The following is a 21,288-nucleotide window of genomic DNA, read 5'->3' as shown; positions in this document are numbered from 1 at the left end:
CGGACTTCTAACATGGTCAGGTAATTGGGAGTCACTTGCGTCATACGCCTGTATGTGAGGTTCCCACACTACTAAACATCCTTAGGTCCAATGCTTCCAATGTGATAGTGAAGTGAAGTGAAAACGTGTAGGGACACGTACAGCACAAAACTGTACAGGCGGACCTCGTCTGTTGACTGACATGAAACCGCCGACAGTTGAAGAGGGTCATAATGTGTAATACACAGACATCTATACAGACCATCAAACAGGAATTCCAAATTGCATCAGGATCCACTGCAAGTACTATGACAGTTAGGAGGGAGGTGAGAAAACTTGGATTTCATGGTCGATCGGCTGCTCATAAGCCACATGTCATGCTAGTAAATGCCAAACGATGCCTTGCTTGGTGTAAGGAGCATAAATATTGGACGACTGAACAGTGGAAAAACATTGTGTAGAGTGATGAATCATGATACACAATGCAGCTATCCCATGGAAGGGTGTGGGTATGGCGAATGCCCATGAACGTCATCTGCCAGAATGCGTAGAGCCAACAGTAAAACTCAGAGACGGTGGTGTTATGGTGTGGTCATGTTTTTCAAGCAGGGGGCTTGCACGCCTTGTTGTTTTGCATGGCACTATCACAGCACAGGCTTACATTGATGTTTTAAGCACCTTCTTGTTTCCCACTGTTGAAAAGCAGTTCAGGGATGGCAATTGCATCTTTCAACACGATCAAGCACCTGTTCATAATGCATAGCCTGTGGTGGAGTGGTTACACGACAATAACGTCCCTGTAATGGACTGGCCTGCACAGAGTCCTGACCTGAGCCCTATAGAGCACCTTTGAGATGTTTTGGAACGCCGACTTCGTGTCAGGCCTCACCGAGCAACATCGATACCTCTCTTCAGCGCAGCACTCTGTGTAGAATAGGCTGCCATTCCCCAAGAAACCTTCCAGCACCTGACTGAACGTATGCCTGCAAGAGTGGAAGCGGTCTTCAAGGCTAAGGGTGGGCCAACACCATATTGAATTCCAGCATTACTGATGGAGGGCGCCATGAAGTCGTAAGTCATTTTCAGCCAGGTGTCCGGATACTTTTGATCACATAGTGTAGCAGTAGTGCAAAAGAAGTTAATGAAGAAACTAAGTGGCTGTAAGCTCTTGATTTATTACATAAGAAAAAGCTTTAAGTTTTTTACCAGGAAAACGTGAAGCCAAAATTAAATCTAGGCAAAATGATGAAAATGGGGAAATATGAATAGCTTTCATGAAAAATCTTCCGGTACCTAATATTACCTCTAATGATGTATACTGCAAGTGACAACTGTCTTTTTTTACACGTTTAATGTGCATGTTTTCACTTCCAGAGAAGTATACTTTTATGCCTATGATGAGACCATAGCCAAAAACAGAGCTGACGAAGTGTTGTTTGACTTCTGCTTTTATATTCTGGGCTCTTCAGTTCAACATTTGCACTTCTTACCCTTGCCAGAATAAAAATTGTGGTTATTCACCTCATCCATGCTATGGTTCATAACTACAACAGATCTGAATCAAAGTACCTTTCCCACTGAAGGGCACAGTACATGGAATGGGTTTCATAAATCAGAAAGCTCACATTTAATCAACCAGCAACTGGAATGAGCAAATGAAAAGATGCTGCATAAAACCAAGCCCCTTCAATGTCATCGAATGTTTCCAAGACAGGTTCAAGTAAAGAATACAGAAAGAAATGTCCAATGAAGGTAAGACAAATATGAGAAACGGAAGTTGCCAGAACTTTTTCTAGAACCACAACAGTCACACCACTTACAATGGCTCCCAGGAGCCCTACGTTATTGGTGGTGTTTACATTTTTCTATGACAAATAGCTATGTATAATGTAATACATTCCATAAAGTAAATAGACTGTGGTTGTTTTGTTTACAAACGTGTGCCTTGACTTTTCACTGTTAATTAACAGGACCCAATAACACATGACACTGCTAGAAAATATTAAAAAGTTGACCTTGATTCTTTACCCCTTGCACCTTTCACATTTAAGGGAAATATCCAAGCCTTGTTGAAATGCAAAACCTATTCAGAAGAATAATCTGTATTATGTCCTGAAACTGTATTATTTCTAGGGATTGTATTTGATTATTCGATGTTGAATAAATATTATTATTATTATTATTATTATTATAAAATAGATGTGTCACACTCAGTTAAGAGTATGGAGCTGAGGAATTTTAGGAAATGTGCACGGAATTCATTAATCCAAAACTGTTTTTGTATCCTGGAAGTATTCTATAAGCATAGTTTTTAATTACAGATTAATTATATTACAACTGGAAGCCAGGATGAAGTACAACAATGTGTATTATAGATAGATTGATACCCACCATGTAGAGGAGACAAGTTGCAGACAGTCACAACAGAAAGATTGCTACATATTTAAGCTTTTGGCCAAAAGGCCTTCTTCTGAAATAGAAAATACACACAGTCACACAAGCACCACTCACATTCATAGGGGCACTGTGTCTGATCGCTGCATATGTCTTTGTGTGTGTTCTACTTCAGAAGGAGGCCTTTTGGCCGAAAGCTTAAATGTATAGCAGCCTTTCCGTTGGGTGACTGAATGTCTCCTCTATGTCGTGAGTTGCAATCTATCCTTTTCAAAATATTGTTAGACTAATGATATATGTATTCATTGTTTATTTTTGCATGTGCATTTATAGACATTGCTTAGGCAAGCTTTATACTTGTGCAAATGTTTTGTTTTTAGGGAATAAAATCAAGTCACTTCTCTTATAATTTCTCGCACTGTCTATCTCTCCCATTTCAAGTATATCTATATGATGCCTTCTTCCTCGTATGCAAGCATAAACTCATTGGAACAACAGCACTTGTGAACACATTGTCTCACTGTTCACACAGTCTGCTACGCAACCACTTCTTTGTTTGGCAATTTGTGGTGTGTTGATTGTGATGAAATGTGACAGAAAAAGACGGAAGTGGCTGTGAATAAAATAGTTTCTCAATAAAAGAGGTACTATGTGCGAGAAATATAAAGTGACAGCAATGTTTTTTATTTGCAAATTTCAGAAGAATATTGTGGCAAGATTTTGACTTTGTGCTTCGAAAACAGTGAGAGTATCTCTGTTTGATTGTTATGCAAGGCTGCTATGCTTAATGTATTGTCTGCAGCTACAAGGAAGGCAATAATATTCTGTTATCTAATAACCAGCAACTGTCATACCCATTTGAGCTATTTATTTCACATTTTAAAACAAATGCATTTCAGTGGTTATTCCTGAAACTGCAAAATACTTAAGGAATGTTCTTAAACAGGCATTTGAAGGTTGAATGGCTTTCATTGCATAATTTTATTTTAGACAAAAAATTGTTTTCAAAACTTCAACAAAAAATGATAATAGATTAACATCGGACATTACAAATTTGGGAATGGCACAAACCACTACAAATGATGTCTTGCTATCAAATGTGAATAGTTTGCTTCCCCCTCCATTTCAATTTCTAATAGTCTGTTGAGCTGTTCCACCTGTGTCATCTTTTTCAGTTGATCTGATGGCAGACTCCTCAACTATTATGCTGTAAGTCAGCAAAGCACGAATATTTGTCCACAGTTTTTACATGCACTTTACATAAATTTGTAGGCTGTTTCTTACGGTTGTCTGCTTTGAGCCTTATTTTATTCTTCGATATACTTCGCAGAGACTTTTTATTCTTAGTTTCTATTAAGTCAAGCACATAGTTAGAACTCAAGCCACTGCATCTCAAATTATTGTTCAAATAATCTTCGAAAGCAGACTTCCATATTACTTTTCTTTTTTTTGTTATCTGTACATGTTATACACTACTGGCCATTAAAACTGCTACACCACGGAGATGACGTGCTGCAGACGCGAACTTTAACCAACATGAAGAAGATGCTGTGATATGCAAATGATTAGCTTTTCAGAGCATTCACACAAGGCTGACGCCAGTGGCGACACCTACAACGTGCTGACATGACGAAAGTTCCCAACCGATTTCTCATACACAAACAGCAGTTGACTGGCGTTGCCTGGTGAAACGTTGTTGTGATGCCTCGTGTAAGGAGGAGAAATGCATATCATCACGTTTCCGACTTTGATAAAGGTCGGATTGTGGCCTATCGCGATTGCGGTTTATCGTATCACGACACTGCTGCTCGCTTTGGTCAAGATCCAATGACTGTTAGCAGAATATGGAATCGGTGGGTTAAGGAGGGTAATACAAAACACCGTGCTGGATCCCAACGGCCTCGTATCACTAGCAGTCAAGATGACAGGCATCTAATCCCCATGGCTGTAACGGATCGTGCAGCCACGTCTCAATCCCTGAGTCAACAGATTGGGATGTTCGCAAGACAACAACCATTTGCACGAACAGTTCGACGACGTTTGCAGCAGCATTGACTATCAGCTCAGACCATGGCTGCAGTTACCCTTGACGCTGCATCACAGACAGGAGCGCCTGCGATGGTGTACTTGATGACGAACGTGGGTGCACGGATGGCAAAATGCCATTTTTTCAGATGAATCCAGGTTCTGTTTACATCATCATGATGGTCGCATCTGTGTTTAGCGACACCGCGGTGAACACACATTGGAAGCGTGTATTCGTCATCGCCATACTGGCGTATCATCCGGCGTGATGGTATGGGGTGCCACTGGTTACACGTCTGTCACCTCTTGTTCGCATTAACGGCACATTGAACAGTGGACGTTACATTTTAGATGTGTTACGACCTGTGGCTCCACCCTTCATTCGATCCCTGCAAAACCCTACATTTCAGCAGGATAATGCACGACCGCATGTTGCAGGTCATGTACGGTCCTTTCTGGATACAGAAAATGTTCGACTGCTGCCCTGGCCAGCACATTCTCCAGATCTCTCACCAATTTTTTTACCAATTGAAAACGTCTCGTCAGTGGTGGCCGAGCAACTGGCTCATCACAATACGCCAGTCAACTACTCTTGATGAACTGTGGTATCATGTTGAAGCTGCATGGGCAGCTGTACCTATACAGGCCATCCAGGCTCTTTTTGACTCAATGCCCAGGCGTATCAAGGTACTGATTTCTCACGATCTAAGCACCCAAATTGCGTGAAAATGTAATCACATGTCAGTTATAGTATAATTTATTTATCCAATGAATATCCGTTTATCATCTGCATTTCTTCTTGGTGTAGCAATTTTAATGGCCAGTAGTGTAAATTGAAGCCCCCACCTGATTTTCTGTTTCCAAATTATGAATAACCTCAGGTATTACTGTAGGGATTTTGATATGGTTTTCATTAGCAGATAGACTGATTCATAAGGAAGGTTTATGTATATCACCACTTATTACAAACAAATCATCTGGCCGTAGATATTTAGTGCTACCCCGGTGAAGTCAGGGCAGGTCACTAGCCACCTCTGAATTTCAATGTACTTTCTTAAAGGGCCAACAGCCATCACTGCACATAATGCACCTTACAATATAACAACATAGAACACAATGAAACACACATGGCCACCAGCAGCCTGTCATCTGCTGAACAATGAAACACATTCCCACCAAATACAGGAAGTAATATGCCAAAAGGCCCACCTTCCATTTAAAACAATTTCTGTGTGCGTACTTACAGTCCTACAATTGCTGTTTGTCTCAGTTGGGAAAGTCTCGCAGCATATACGGTGTGGATTGGTCGGTTTAAAAGAGCAGAAAGGGGGGGGGGGGGACACGACCAAACTGCAAGGTCATCAATCTCTTGTTCCCGGTAAAATAATTACACAAGGGAAAGAAGAGAAAAGAAGGAGATGTACAGTACAATAACAGGAGAAAGGAAGAACCAGAAGAATGACAGGACAACCAACAATACTATGGACAATGTACAGGAAAAGAAACAAGTAGACGGGGTAAAAATAAGAGAGCAGATGAACACGAGAATAAAAAGGAAAATCCAGCCACTCTGCGACACATTAAATTATCCCCCCTAAAATAATTAGAGTGGAGAACACAAAGGGACAAAGGACATGAACTAAAACTTATATAGAATGATAATACCCACCGTCATGTATACAACGTACATCTAAAATAGCCGATGAGGCTTTGTCAGCTAAAATTAATGGCAACGAGTCCTGTAACTGAAGAGTCCGCCACAGGACAGACAAAGGAGGACAATTCACCAAGATAAGGGCCACTGTCAGCCAGGTGTGGTACCTACACTGAGGTGGGTCATCATAGCCATGTGTCACGCAAGTGTGGCCAATGCAGAGCCAGCAGAGAACCACAGCATCCCTGCAAGAGGCCCGCATGGAGGACTGCCATGCCACTTTGTCTCCCAAAGCCGCAAAACCCTGCAGCATAGTGCTGAACGCAGGTCAATTGCAGAGAAGCCGATCTCCACAAGCGGTTTCTGTGTAGCCTGTTTGGCCAGCCTGTCAGCAAGTGCATTGGCTGGATTCCGATGTTACCTGGGGTCCAGACAAGCACCACTGAACGACTGGACTGTTTCAGGGCATAGATGGACTCCTGGATGGTCGCTACCAAAGGATGACGAGGGTAGCACTGGCTGATAGCTTGTAGGCTGCTCAAGGAGTCAGTACACAGAAGAAATTACTCCCCAGGGCATGAACGGATGTGCTCAAGAGCACGAGATATATCCACCAGCTTAGCAACGAAAACACTGCAGCCAGCGGGCAAGGAATGCCGTTTAATATGTCCTCCATGGACATACACGAAGCTGACGTGAGCATCAGGCATCTACTCACTGGTGTAAACCACTTTGTGGCCTTGGTACATATCAAGAATAGAGAGGAAGTGGCAGCGGAGAACCTTGGAGTTAACGGATTCCTTAGGGTCATGTGAAAGGTCCAGGGGAAGCCATGGTCTTGATGTACACCATGGAGTTGTACGTGAATGGACCTCAAGTATAGGTGGTAAAGTCAAGGTCTCCAGTTCGGAAAAAAGGGATCGGACACTAACTGAATTTGGAAGCCCAGACCTGGGTCGCTGATGCCGAAGATGAACTGCCTGGTGTGGGAAAAGGAGACGGTGATTCGGATGCGCAGGAGATCTACGAACATGAGCAACATAATTGGCCAGCATTTGTGCACGCCTAACCTGCAACAGAGGAACTCTGGCCTCCACAAGGCCGCTGTTCACCAGACTTATCCCAAAAGCTCCTGCTGCTAGGTGAACGCCACAGTGGTTCACTGGGCCGAGTAAACGCAACGCTGAGGGCGCCGCCTAACCATAAACATGACTCCCATAGTCAAGGTGGGATTGAACAAGTGCCCTGCAGAGCTGCAGCAGCATAGAGCGATCTGTACCCCAGTTGGTGTTGCTTAGGCAGCAGAGAGCATTGAGGTGCTGCCAGCACTTTCGTTTAAGCTGACGGTGAGGAAGCAAAGTCAATCAGGTGTCGAAAACCAGTCCTAAAAATTGATAAATCTCCACTACAGTGAGTGGATCGTCATTCAGGGGAAGTTCTGGTTCTGGATGAGCGGTAAGACGCCAACAGAAGTGCATAACACACGACTTTGTGGCCGAAAACTGGGAACTAGGGGCTAGAGTGCATGACTGCACCTTGTGGATGGCTCTCTATAGGTGCCGCTCAGCAACACCAGTACTGGTGGAGCAGTATGAAATGCAGTTGTCTGCACACAGAGAAGGTGAGACGGAAGGCCCTACAGCTGTTGCTAGACCATTAATAGCCAATAAGAATAGAGATACAATCAATACAGAGACCTGCAGGACGCCATTCTCCTGGTTATGGCAGGAACTATGGGAGGCACCGACTTGTACACGGAAAGTACGAAGCAACAGGAAATTTTGGATAAAAATCGGGAGTGAGCCTTGGAGACCCCACTCGTATAATGTCGCCAGGTCGTGTCATATCCTTTTCATAAATAAAAAAAGACAGCAACCAGGTGTTGGCGTCTGGAAAAGGCTGTTCAGATGACAGACTCAAGGGACACAAGATTATCGCTGGTAGAGCGACCCTGGCGGAAGCTGCTCTGACATGGAGCCAGTAGGCCACGTGACTCCAGGACCAAACCCAACCGCCGACAAACCATACGTTCCAGCAGCTTACCAAGGATGTTGGTGCTCAGCCAAGTGCTTCGCAATTGCTTTGGCATCGGTACATAACATGCCATTTACGTTAGCACTGGGAATACCTGTTTGGGTCTGGTACCCAAAAACACATCTGATCTTTGCCCAGGCTTGGGAAGGTGACTTATGGCACACAATGGTCAACACATCTCTCTCCCAACGCTCCTGCTTCTGATGTTTGAGAAGTTGGTAAACGCGGGCACAGAGCTGTTTAAAGGCTATGAGGTGTTCCAGGGAAGGGTGCCACTGTAGTGCTCACCGACATTCTGTAATTGATTCAGTGACTTCCAGCGAGCACCATGGGACTGCCTTTCACCGGGGGGGCGGGGTGCAGATGTGAAAGTTTCCCAGTCTGCCTTGTTTAAAGCCCATCTGGGCAGGCGTCTGTGAGCAGTGACAGGAAGATGGGGAAGTGGTCACTACCACACAGGTCATCACGTGCTCTCTGGTGGATAGATGGGAGAAGTCCTGGGCTGCAAACTGATAAATCAGTGGCCAAGTAACTACCATGAGCCATACTGAAATGTGTGGCGACACCAGTATTTAAGAGGCAGAGGTCGAACTGAGACAGTAAAGTTTCAACATCTCTGCCTCGGCCAGTAAGCACGGTGCCACCTCAAAAGGTGTTATGGGCATTAAAATCTCCCAAAAGTTGGAAAGGTTTAGGGTGACGATCAATCAGTGTCGCAATTCCACTGGAGGATGACGTAATCGTGTGACTGGGAAGGCATGGAACATTCAATGTGGCAGTTTACACCTCAGGGTCACCTGCTGCCACCGACTTATTGCCTGAGCAGTATATATCCATTGTGTCTGAGGGTCCGGAGATATCCAAGCCCTAAGTGGACGCCAGAATCTCCACCTCATCTGCAGACGAAGAGGTTGCAGGTAGCGGTGGTGTGGGTGCCAGTGCAATTGCCTTGATCTTGGGGACATTATTTTTGGATTTCTCTTGCTGCTCCCTGGGTTTCCCTGGCTGGGAGGACTTCACTGATTCAGTCTCTGGGACTGAGAATGACTGTGAAGCCCTATGACCAGCTGCTTTTGGGCTCTTCAGCCACTGGCGGGTGTCATCTCTCCCACTAGCAGAAACCAGGGAAGGGAATGACTTAAGGGACCCATTTCTAGCGAGAGGAGCCAAAGAAGACTTATGCTTCTCCGGCTCAGAAGTGGGAACTGATATCCCTGATAGTTGGGGGGGGGGGGGGGGGGGAAGGGGGGGAGGGGTTGCTCCTGATGTAGGTGGCGCGGGAGAAACAGGGAGGGAAGTGCCACCCACCATCAAAGGGGTGGGTGTACGTCTTCTGGTTCTGAGAGGAGACAGGAATACGAGGAACCAAAGGGGCGACAACTGTTCTCGTAGCAGCAGCAGTGGTTGTCATAGCCACAGAATGTAGGTGCTCAAATTTCCTCTTAGCCTGTGTAGGTCAGTTGGTCCACAATCTTATATTCCATGATTTTCCTATCTTTCTGTAAAATCCTGCAGTCTGGTGAACAATGTGAATGATGCTCTCCGCACATAACACAGATGGGAGGTGGCGCACATGGAGTATTGGGATGTGGTGGACGTCCACAATCTCGACATGTGAAGCTGGAAGTACAGCGGGAAGACACATGGCCGAACTTCCAACACTTAAAGCACCGCATCGGAGGAGGTATATGTGACTTGATGTCACAGCGGTAGACCATCACCTTGACCTTCTTTGACAATGTGTCACCCTCGAAGGCCAAGATGAAGGCACCAGTGGCAACCTGATTACCCCTCGGACCCCGATGGACACGCCGAATGAAATTAACACCTCACCGCTCTAAATTGGCGCGCAGATCCCTGTGGAATATAATACCCCGGACCATATTTAAGCTCTTATGGGGTGTGATGGTAACAGAAACATCCCCCAACTTGTCACAAGCCAGTAATGCCCGTGACTGGACAGAGGAGGCTGTTTTTATCAAGACTGACCCAGAGCGCATTTTGGACAAGCCCTCCACCTCCCCAAACTTGTCTTCTAAATGCTCCACAAAAAACTGAGGCTTCATGGACAGGAAAGATCCCCCATCAACTCTCGTACATACAAGGTACCGGGGTGAATAAGCTTCACTGCCATCCTTAGCCTGGCGCTCCTCCCATGGTGTGGCCAGGGAGGTAAACGATTTGGGGTCATTTCTTAGCATTGAAGTTAGACTTTGCCCACTTAGAGACTGCTGGCACCGGACCACTAGCAAGAGATGATGTACTACACTTCATGGCGTGTCATCTGCTCTGATGCCACCCATTCCGACCAGGGGCTCTCTCCACGGGCACCACCCAGCTGCAGCAAAGGCCACCTGGCAGGATGGCCATTGCCGGGAGTCCCGATGCCCCAGGGTGACGGGCATCTACTCCATAGCATATGTGGGAGTTAACGGTGCAGGCATCAGCAGAGCGATCCCTGTGTAGTCAGGCAGCTACAAACCAACCAGGGTACATGGCGGCCCCAACGCAACAGACTGGCTGCCGTGCTGGATATGAGGTGCAAAGAATTCCATGGTCATCGTCAGCGCAGAAAAGACACTGGATAGTGGGTGGAGTAAAACACACCCAGGAAGGTGTCCTTGCGCATAAGATGCGAGGATGAGCAGAACTGCAATGCCTCAATGAGAAATCTGGGGTAAAGATCTCAATGCATGACGGACACGAAGCACATGTAAGGCACCCTTCCCCAATTGGCTCGTTCTCTGGGAAAATTTTGAAAAATGGGGGTCAAACCCCACAGAGGACCATCATATAACGGCCGAAAGGTGAGAGACTCGTTTTAGTCGCCTCTTACGACAGCCAGGAATACCTTGAGCCTATTCTAACCTCAGGGCCCACAGGGGGGCTGCGTGGAAAAAAAACTGCAACACTGTAGTGTTATCTTTGCACAGTACTGCAGAATGTGACATAAGTGTTAAGGTTTCATATTTTCCAGCCGTACTTTGTGGCAATTCTCTCAAGTGCCAATTTTTTGAGCTATTTTATTGTATGGTCTGACGCATCTGTTAAGATAATCTTTAAAACTGGTCTTCCGGAATAAGCTTGTAGCCAATGTCGAATCTGAACACACATTCTTTATTTCTGCAATGCATCAGCTAAAGAGACAAAGGAATAATCCTGTAGCACCTATTTATTTTTCAACTGTTTTTCTAAACAAATCTTCATTTTATCTTCTTACATCCTCTAACAGGCAGTTATGAATAGTTTTGTTCAATTCAACAATTTCAATTATGACCCTGTTCTGTTTTGATGAAAACTCTCCTCACTTCTTTAATAGTTACCTAACTCAATGGAGATCTCCAATCATGTGATGTTTTTGTATACACAAGTATCTATAAATCTCCCTAACTATTTACTAAAGTCTTACAATTAACATATATGAATTCTGGTCTCACAAATTCATTTCTTTCCCAACTTTATATCTTTCTTTCTGTCTGTTACTTGTCAGTGGTCACAGTTGGTAGCCCTGTGCCTGCTATACGGACGTCTGAGTCACAGCTCTCGTACGAGATAAGTAATTTAAGTAGTAATAAACTGTTCTTAACACTTTAAACTAATTTATTACGTTAATTATAGTGCTCTTCAAGCGTACCATTAAAGGTTTTTGTCTTACTTGCGTATTTTCACAGTAATTACATAAAGTTCGTTTTGTTTACATATCGCGGCCAGGCCAAACTTTTGAGCTTTCAGATGAAACTTCATACCGCAATTTTAAGTGCATTTACTGATAGTTTAGTGTGCTAAATACGTTTGCTGCCCCTTTATATCTGTAGAGTATCATCATCTCTTAAGTAATTTCCAGTAATAAACTTCTGAACCATTGTTTACATTGTCGCAAATAGGTCTAATTTTTCGTACACGTATTTTCATTGTTTTCTGGTAACTTAATTGTCTTTCTGTCACTAAAATCGATTTGTACCATGAGTGTAAAGTGCCTGACATGCCATAGAATCGTTAGCTCCAGGGTCTGGTGTGATGGATGTAGTAACTTTTTTCATTGGGGCGATTGTAGTGGCGTGGGAATTGGGAAAATGAGTGAGACTCATCAGTGGTTCTGTAGGCTATGCATTAGAGATAGAAAGATTGTGGAACAGGAGGGGAAAATTGCTGCCCTTCAGGCTGAGTTAGACGAAGCTAGGCGAGAACTGGGCAGGTTAAGGGGGGAGAAGGGTAAACAGGGGTGGGAAGTGGCAACAGGCATAAGGAACAGGCCAAGAAATTCTTCTGACAGCTTTGTTATTAATGTACAAAATAGGTTTGACCTGTTGCCTCAGTCAGAAACTGATGAGCCTCTCACAGAAGTAGATGTAGACAGGGCTCAACAAGCTTTCAGCAGCAAATTGAATAAGAAGGTAGGGAAGTCTGCAAAGAGAAAGAAAGTCTTGTTGCTAGGTAGTTCGCATGCTAGGGGTGTGGGCCAACTTCTACAGGATGAATTAGGGTCAGAATACCAGGTCACAAGTTTTTTTCAAACCTAGTGCTGGACTGGGGCAGGTTACAGAGGATTTAGGTTCACTATGTAGAGGCTTTACTAAGGAAGATACCGTGGTTATTGTGGGTGGGCCGGGCAACAGTATTGACAGAGATCCGGGGTACAGCATAGAGTGTGACCTGGCAAAGATTGCATTAACATCGAGTCATACCAGTGTTGGGTTTGTGTCGATTCTGGAGTGCCACGACCAGCCTCATTTGAGCTCTTCTGTCAGGAGAGTTAATTTGGAGTTGGAATGGCTACTTGGATCTGGTGCAGGGTCACACATTGGTGTGGTTCCTGTTGATTCACTCTGTAGGTGGGACTATACTAGACATGGCCTACACCTCAACAAGAAAGGGAAGGGTAAACTGGCTGGGCTGATAGCAGGAAATTTAAAGGGGGGAGGAACTACATCTCATGGTGGAACCTCTTTTTTAGTGTAAGATCAGTGTCCAGTGGGAAACTCAGCCAGGCAAGTACTAAAGATGTTAAAAAAGTTCAAGATACTCACAAAAGTAAAGTGAAAAATAACATTAATATATTTCATCAAAATATTGGGGGATTGAAGAATAAAATTGATGAGCTTCTGCTTTGTTTAGAAGATATAGAAACTGAGAATGTAATAGATGTACTATGCCTGTCTGAGCATCACATTGTCACTGATACGCAAAAGGTTAGCATCAATGGGTACAAATTAGCTGCACATGTAAGTAGAGATAATATGATGAGAGGAGGAGTTGCCCTATATGTCAAAAGCTTCCACAGTGTAAAAAATTTAGAAACTAAAAAATTTTGTGTAGAGCAACATATGGAAGCATGTGCCACTGAACTAAAACTAAATGACGGCACTTTCATAATTTTAACAGTGTATAGGTCCCCCTCAGGGAATTTCCAGCTATTTCTAGAACACTTGGATGCTTTGTTGTGCTATCTGTCAGACAGGGGGAAGCAAATTATCATTTGTGGGGATTTCAATGTTGATTCCCTGAAAGAGTGTAATAGGAAGAATGACCTTGTAGTATTACTCAGTTCTTTCAATTTGAGCTCTGTCATTGATTTTCCTAATCAGATAACAAAGACCAGCAGGACATTGATAGATTACTTTTTTTATAGACCAAGATAAGTTTAAGGACAATGGTCTTTCAGATCATGGTGCACAGCTAGTTACAGTACATGACATAGCTCCATGCAATATATCAAATCAGAATTTCAAAGCAGTGCGTTCAATTAACAATATAAATATTGCAAACTTTAGGGAAAGCCTAAAGCAGCTAGACTGGGATGAAGTGTATAAGGAACCCGATGCAAACTTGAAATATAACTTATTTCACGATACATTTTTAAGGGTATTTGAAAATTGTTTTCCCAAGAAAATGATTAAACATAATTCCAAGAAAACATATAAAAAACCTTGGCTAACTAAAGGAATAAGAATATCTTGCAACCGTAAAAGAGAACTGTATCTAACAGCAAGAGGGAGTACTGTCCCCGAAATTGTTCAATATTGTGCGGTACTAAGAAAAGTTATTAAAAAGTCCAGAAGCATGTGTATCATGTCTGAGATCAGAAACTCTGATAATAAAATTAAAGCAATTTGGAATATTATTGAAAGGGAAACAGGGCAACCAAGAGCACAGGAAGACTTTAGTGCCATAAAACTGAATGACAAGTGTACTAACAAACAATCAGAAATTGAAAATATTTTCAATAATCATTTTTTAAATGTTCTGGAGAAAATAGGTTCTAGATCTTCACTAGAAGAGGCAAGGCTTCTAATAGAAGAGGCCATACCTGTGCAGTTTGAAACAACTGTATTTCCACCAACCTCTCCCTCTGAAATCAGTAAAATAATAAACTCACTGAAAAGTAAAAGCTCTTACGGAATTGATGGCATTTCCAGCAAGATACTTAAAGCTTGTTCCCCACAGATAAGTAGGATTCTCAGCCACGTATGTAATAGCTCTTTGGAGCAGGGTGTTTTCCCCGATAGACTGAAATATGCCATTGTAAAACCACTGCATAAAAAGGGGGATATGTCGGATGTCAACAACTGTCACCCAATCTCTCTCCTGACAGCTCTATCGAAATATTTTGAGAAAGTAATGTATTCAAGAGTAGCCTCCCATATTTGTAAAAATAAAGTGCTAACAGAATGTCAATTTGGTTTTCAGATAGGCTTTTCAACAGAAAATGCTATATACGCTTTCACTGATCAAATATTAAATGCTCTGAATAACCTGACATCATCACCCATTGGTCTTTTTTGTGATCTCTCAAAGGCCTTTGATTGTGTAAATCATGGAATTCTTTTAGATAAGCTAAATCATTATGGTTTGAGGGGGGCAGTGCACAAATGGTTTAATTCATACTTAACTGGAAGAATGCAGAAAGTTGAAATAAGTGGTTCATGTAATGTTAAAACAACAGCTGATTCCTCAAACTAGAGGGCTATCAAGTACGGGGTCCCACAGGGTTCGGTCTTAGGTCCTTTACTGTTCTTGATATACATTAATGACTTACCATTCCACATTGATGAAGATTCAAAGTTAGTTCTTTTTGCTGATGATACAAGTATAGTAATAACATACAAAAACCAAGAACCAAGTGATTTAATTGTAAATGATGTTTTTCACAAAATTATTAAGTGGTTCTCAGCAAACGGACTCTCTTTAAATTTTGATAAAACACAGTATATACAGTTCCATACAGTAAATGGCACAACTCCAGTAATAAATATAAGACTTTGAACAGAAGTCTGTAGCTAAGGTAGAATTTTCAAAATTTTTAGGTGTGTCCATTGATGAGAGGTTAAACTGGAAGCACCACATTGATGGTCTGCTGAAACGTCTGAGTTCAGCTACGTATGCTATTAGGGTTATTGCAAATTCTGGTGATAAGAATCTCAGTAAATTAGCTTACTATGCCTACTTTCACTCACTACTTTCGTATGGCGGCATATTCTGGGGCAATTCATCGTTGAGTAGAAAAGTATTCATTGCTCAAAAACGTGTAATCAGAATAATTGCTGGAGCCACCCACGGTGATCCTGCAGACATCTATTTAAGGATCTAGGGATCCTCACAGTAACATCACAGTATATATATTCACTTATGAAATTTGTTGTTAATAATCCAACCCAGTTCAAAAGTAATAGCAGTGTGCATAGCTATAACACCAGGAGAAAGGATGATCTTCACTATGCAGGGTTAAATCTGACTTTGGCACAGAAAGGGGTAAATTATGCTGCCACAAAAGTCTTTGGTCACCTACCAAACAGCATCAAAAGTCTGACAGATAGTCAACCAACATTTAAAAATAAATTAAAAGAATTTCTAGATGACAACTCCTTCTACTCATTGGCTGAATTTTTAGATATAAATTAAGGGAGGGGGAAAAAAACCAACTTAAAAATTTATGTCATGCAATATTTTGTGTAATGTAATATCTTGTACAGACATCTTTTATTAACCTGACACGTTCCACATCATTACGAAGTGTCGTATTCATGATCTATCGAACAAGTATTAATCTAATCTAATCTGCAATTTGAAAGTAGTTTAGGACCATCCTGTAATACTTCTTTATTGTGTGATAAAATCAGTTGCTTATTTAGGTGTCTGTGTTTGCCAAGTCTATTTTTTTTCTTCTAGAACAATTTCTATATCTACATGGATACTCTGCAAATCACACTTAGGTGCCTGGAAGAATGTTCACTGAAACAGCCTCACAGTAATTCTCAATTATTTCAATCTCGAACAGCGCACGAATAAAACGAACACCTGTATCTTTCTGTGTAACCTCCGATTTCCCTTATTTTATTATGATGATCGCTTCTCCCTGTATAGGTCGGTGTCAACAAAATATTTTCACATTCGGAGGAGAAAGATGATGACTGAAATTTCGTGAGAAGATTCTGCCAGAAAGAAAAATGATGTCAACCCCAAATTATGTATCATGTCAGTGAGACTCTCTTGTTTGTTAAAGTAAAACATGCCCTTCATGGCAAATTCTGTGATCTTGGGAAAATAGCATCATTTCTGTTTTCACACCTTTTTTTCCAATGAGGAATCATTCTTTAGTTTTTGTTCCGTTACTGTACTCGAAAACCCCTTTATTGTCTCGCAATGGGATCGGCTGTTATTTACCAGTTCCTGTAACTACATTATCAGAATTATAACATCTTGTTGCATTGACCTGAATTAATTCCTTAGAATATCATTTATTCAGTCTTTAAACAAGTCCTGTTATTATGTTGAAGATTCCTTCCATATATGTGACAATAATTTTAGTTTTCTTCAAATACAATATAGCCTGCACATTAGTTTCCTCCTTGTTCAGTTCTTTTGTAATAAAAAAGATCTAATTTTAATTACATTCTGCTCTACTATTCCCTCAATAATTATAACTATACTACATTCCAAGGTGCATTTCTAGGAGTCAAGTTATTGTTTATTCAGCCAAACTTAAGAACAGCGAGGAGGGTGTGGTAATTGTTGGGAGTGCCTAATGGCTTCTAAGGCACTACTGAAGTTTCAGTCTCCGAATCTCAATAAATTTTCTCTTGGGGTGGAATCCAAATTTCACAGGAACTAGCAAATGGAAGGAGGGCCAATGACAAGATGCACTTCTCTACCATGGTTCCTAGTGTTTGGTGAGAAATGTGAACAGCACTAAACCCTGTCTGGGCTAAGCTCACAGCAATCTCTATCAAAAACGAATTCTTGTAAATGTCACAGCATAGGATCGATACTATCACTTTTCTTGTTTATCACTTGATAGCATAGACCTCTGTTAATACTGTCACTTAGCAGTGTGTCAGCATATCATGCTTAAAATGTTGCAGACACTGACTCACCACACTATGATCTACATGGTTGATTAATGAGCAGTCCATCTATATTTATTCCCCACTAAGCAGTGCTACAAACTGACTACTTTATGGGTAATTGGGGCCTGAAGAGAAGGGCTCTACCAACTGTTCTTAGAATTAAATTTTTACAGCCAGAATCATGAAATATTTCAGAGGGTCCCCTCCCCAATACTGGAAATGGACTATAACATGATGAAGTGGTATCTGTGTTCCTGATTAGTAAGTGTTCAAAAATTTTACTTAATGTGTTACACGCGTTCAGTCCTAACTGAAAAGTATTTGAAAGCACTCAAAACCTTTTAGGCATTAGGCCCCTAATGCCTTAAACTTTTTTTTTTTTGGGTACGTAAATGGTGCTGTTACTTTTGAATAGTTTTTAGCATAATATATGGATGTGGAACATATTTAACAGGAAATTATTAATAAAAGTAACTAAATTAAACCAAAGAAATTATTACCACCAACCTGCAAGAATATTTCCTCCTGTTGTTTCCTACATTGGACGAACTTTTCCTTTTACGAGTATTTCTATTTTTCCTTGGTGAAGTCTGTGTGCTAGTTGAAACATGTCTCGTATCATCCATCTTATCAGAAGCTTTATGATCACCATTAACCATTGTTTCTGGGTGTACAAATGTGTGTGTTTCAGTTTCCTTAGCTACACTATTTGCACTGCTCTCTACAATGAGACTGTCTTTACATTTCATAACAACATTATCTTTTACAGAATCACTAATGCCAACTTTTACAAAATCACTAACCCTGTCTTTTACGGAATCACTGTTTTCCTCTTGTACATTAAACAGCTCATTTTCCATGAGATCCAGTTCTTTTGAAATTCGATCATTATCATCATCAATTTCCTCAACTTCACTTTTTATCTTTATAGTACACACATTTGTCTCTTGCTTGATGCCAGCAACTAAAGCATCCCCATTGCATCTAGTGTGAGTGCCTGGCTCAGTCTTGATTTTATCATTTGGCAAAATAGCTTTTGTAGACAACTCATGGGTTGAAGAAGCTTCCATTTCTGTTTTCACTTTAATATCAGAAACTTCAAGTTTTCCCTTCAATTCAGTTCTGGAATGCTCTTGTACATCCAAACAGCTTTCTTCATGCAGCTTTTGTTCTTCACTTTTCTTAGTCACCTCATCAGCATCAAAATTTTCTTTTTTAGCTTCTAGCCTTTCTCCCATGGTATCCAAGTCGTCCTCAGCTAGAAGCCTCTCTTCCTCGGATAATTCTTTATCCCGAGATTGTAGTTCTTCTCCTGAGGTTTCTTCCTCTTCCTCCATTAACTCAACCCAGCTTTTGCCTGTAATATATTCTTTGGCCATTTCTGGAGGTGAATGACTGTTTCTGAAAAGAAAGATAAATCAAAATTCTTCAAGCATAACACAATACTTTCATTACAGACTGAACAGGTAGAATGATAAAGACTTTAAAAGTCCATAATGATCACAATACATACTTATCAGGAGAACGTATCTCCCAATGTATCTTAAAATGAAACACAATTACAGTTATTAACATGTAGGCGAGTGTTGTTATTTTAAAAAGTAACTTAAGTGGTAAATGAATATCAAATTTTTATTTAACTTCAGCAATCTCCCAGACCATGTGACAGATACTGTCAAAAGTACACTTAATGCCACAAAAATAGGCCAGAGAATATTGCTGCCCCAATTGAAGTCCAGTCCAATACAGCAAATTTATAATGGGGCACCAAGAAGAGGTAACAGTTCTTGAATATTACACATAATTTGCCTGTCACTATTCTACAGATACTGAACTGAGGTGGCAAGTGTGTGTGGTAATTTGTCTGTTGCTAGTGGCCTACAGCTGTATGTTCAACATCCAAGCTTTCGATAGTGCCATCTTGACTACAGGTTACAGTACCTCTCATCCCTTTTTGTGTACAAAGATAAACTTCCTTCTGATTACACAACTGCACATCTATGATGTTCTTACACATCTGCATCAAACACAACCACTGGATACGATGACATCCAATTAACATCTCACAGCATATGTGGTAATGATTATTTGATTATACAGCAGTTATTTCAACTAATTTCCAGAATGAGTGGATCAGTATTAAATGTGTGCGTAGATAGTGAGTCAAGTAAGACTCAACACCTCTTCCGGTTCACTAACAGTGCAAGATGTCAAAGCAAGGTTTTTTAGCAAATGATAGTATGCAGAAGGGCGTGTAATTTTGTTGCTATTTAACCATTTAAACTCTTGAATCAACTGTGATATCAAAGTACATATATATTTTTTTTATTAATCAATATACTACATTAAAGCACTCAATCTCTTATGATCAAAGTGATTGTAACTTGTTCATGTTGGTGTTGGAACTTTCTGCAAAAATATCTAAGAAATGTACCAAAACTGAAAAGAATGGCAACAAACTACACTCTAGCCCTATTTTTTTATCCCACCGAAAATGAATGGATCAAGATAAATAGATGGTGCAAGAATAATAACAAGACCCGATGACATAATCCTGAGAAGATCTATGGAATTTCATCCCAACTGCCCACCAAATGGCAAAAAAAGAGTGACTTTATTTCTATGTCTCAGACTGTTTCATACATGATGCAAATGGACAGTGAAGTTGAAGACCGTTAAATGACATATTAAGTAGTGAATAATGACAGGCTATTCCCATTTGTTTATTTATTCATCCAGGGATCATCTTACAATGATACTGGAGACACTGTAATACAATGAAAATTAATAACTGAAGAACATGCATACATACAGTATATATAAATATGCTTTGTAAAGATAGGACAGATGGTCGGCCTTTATGATGGAACTGTCCTAGCATTTGTCTGGCATGATTTATGAAAACCACAGAAAACCTAAATCAGGATGGCCAGACAGTGTAAATGCCAACCTCACAAATATGAAGTCATTGCTTCATTTGGTAGGAATCTACAGTACAATGTTCTTTGATTTACACACAACCTGCTCGAGACAACTTATAACATGAAACACAGTTTTGCTCTTCATTACCGAACACCCACGGGTGAGTCCTGAGACATGCCACATGAACTAATTCTACTCTGCTTAGAAAACTGATTCCATCCCTCTGCACGTGTTCACGTCCTCCCCTCCATCAATCTGAATGTTTGAGTCAGCACCCCCCTGATGAGAGAGACGGTGAACTCAGGAGAATTACAAGGGATTACTATCATGCACTATTCATCATGGCACATGATTTTCTTGTGAAAGCAGTAAACAGTTATCATAAAGCATAATGTGACAAGGTGTTGTAGTTATATCCTTTCATTACTAACAAATACTCTGAGTCCTCTAAGTAGTCTTTAACTTGGTAGTATGCATTACTTACAAAGAATATTTTAGCCGTATTTTTAAACACATGTATTCTAGTAACTTTTTTCATCTTCTTGGGTAGTTTATTGTAAGAAATTTTTGAGAACACTTCTTGTGGAGAACAACAGCCTGGCAAAAAGTAAATTAAAAATGAGGACAGTCTCGGCCACAACAAACATTTACTTTGTGGTAACCAGCTTCGGTCAGTTTTTGAAATTCTTCAGACCTCATACCATGATGGCAGGCAGTGGCAGTGAGTGGAGCTGTTGTTATAACTTGACAAGAGTCAACTGATGTTTTTATTGCGCGTTTGTGTCATTAAAAAATTGTGTGTGTTTTGTGCCTTCAGTGCCCGGAAGAGACTTTCACAACTTAGAACTGAGTGTATGTAGGAATATTGGCTGTTACAAACTTATGATAGAATGCTAGGAGCAAAACACAGTGATGACATTATTTTTGCCAGTACAT

General features: G+C 41.2%; 1 protein-coding gene across 1 annotated transcript in view; it reads right to left on the bottom strand.

The window, feature by feature from the left end:
• The window catches only part of LOC124794938, a 55,019-nt gene extending 36,191 nt beyond the window's left edge, over window positions 1–18,828 (bottom strand). The window contains exon 1 of the mRNA XM_047258652.1: window positions 17,938–18,828. Within this exon, the coding sequence (XP_047114608.1) occupies window positions 17,938–18,809 (872 nt within the window). The 5' untranslated portion in view covers window positions 18,810–18,828. The remainder of the gene's footprint in view (window positions 1–17,937) is intronic.
• Between the last annotated feature and the right edge of the window lie 2,460 nt (window positions 18,829–21,288).

Source organism: Schistocerca piceifrons, chromosome 4 (genome assembly GCF_021461385.2).
Source record: "Schistocerca piceifrons isolate TAMUIC-IGC-003096 chromosome 4, iqSchPice1.1, whole genome shotgun sequence".
NCBI classification, from domain to species: domain Eukaryota; kingdom Metazoa; phylum Arthropoda; class Insecta; order Orthoptera; family Acrididae; genus Schistocerca; species Schistocerca piceifrons.
The sequence above is the reverse complement of the archived record's forward strand: the minus strand, read 5'-3'. Positions and strand labels throughout refer to the sequence as shown.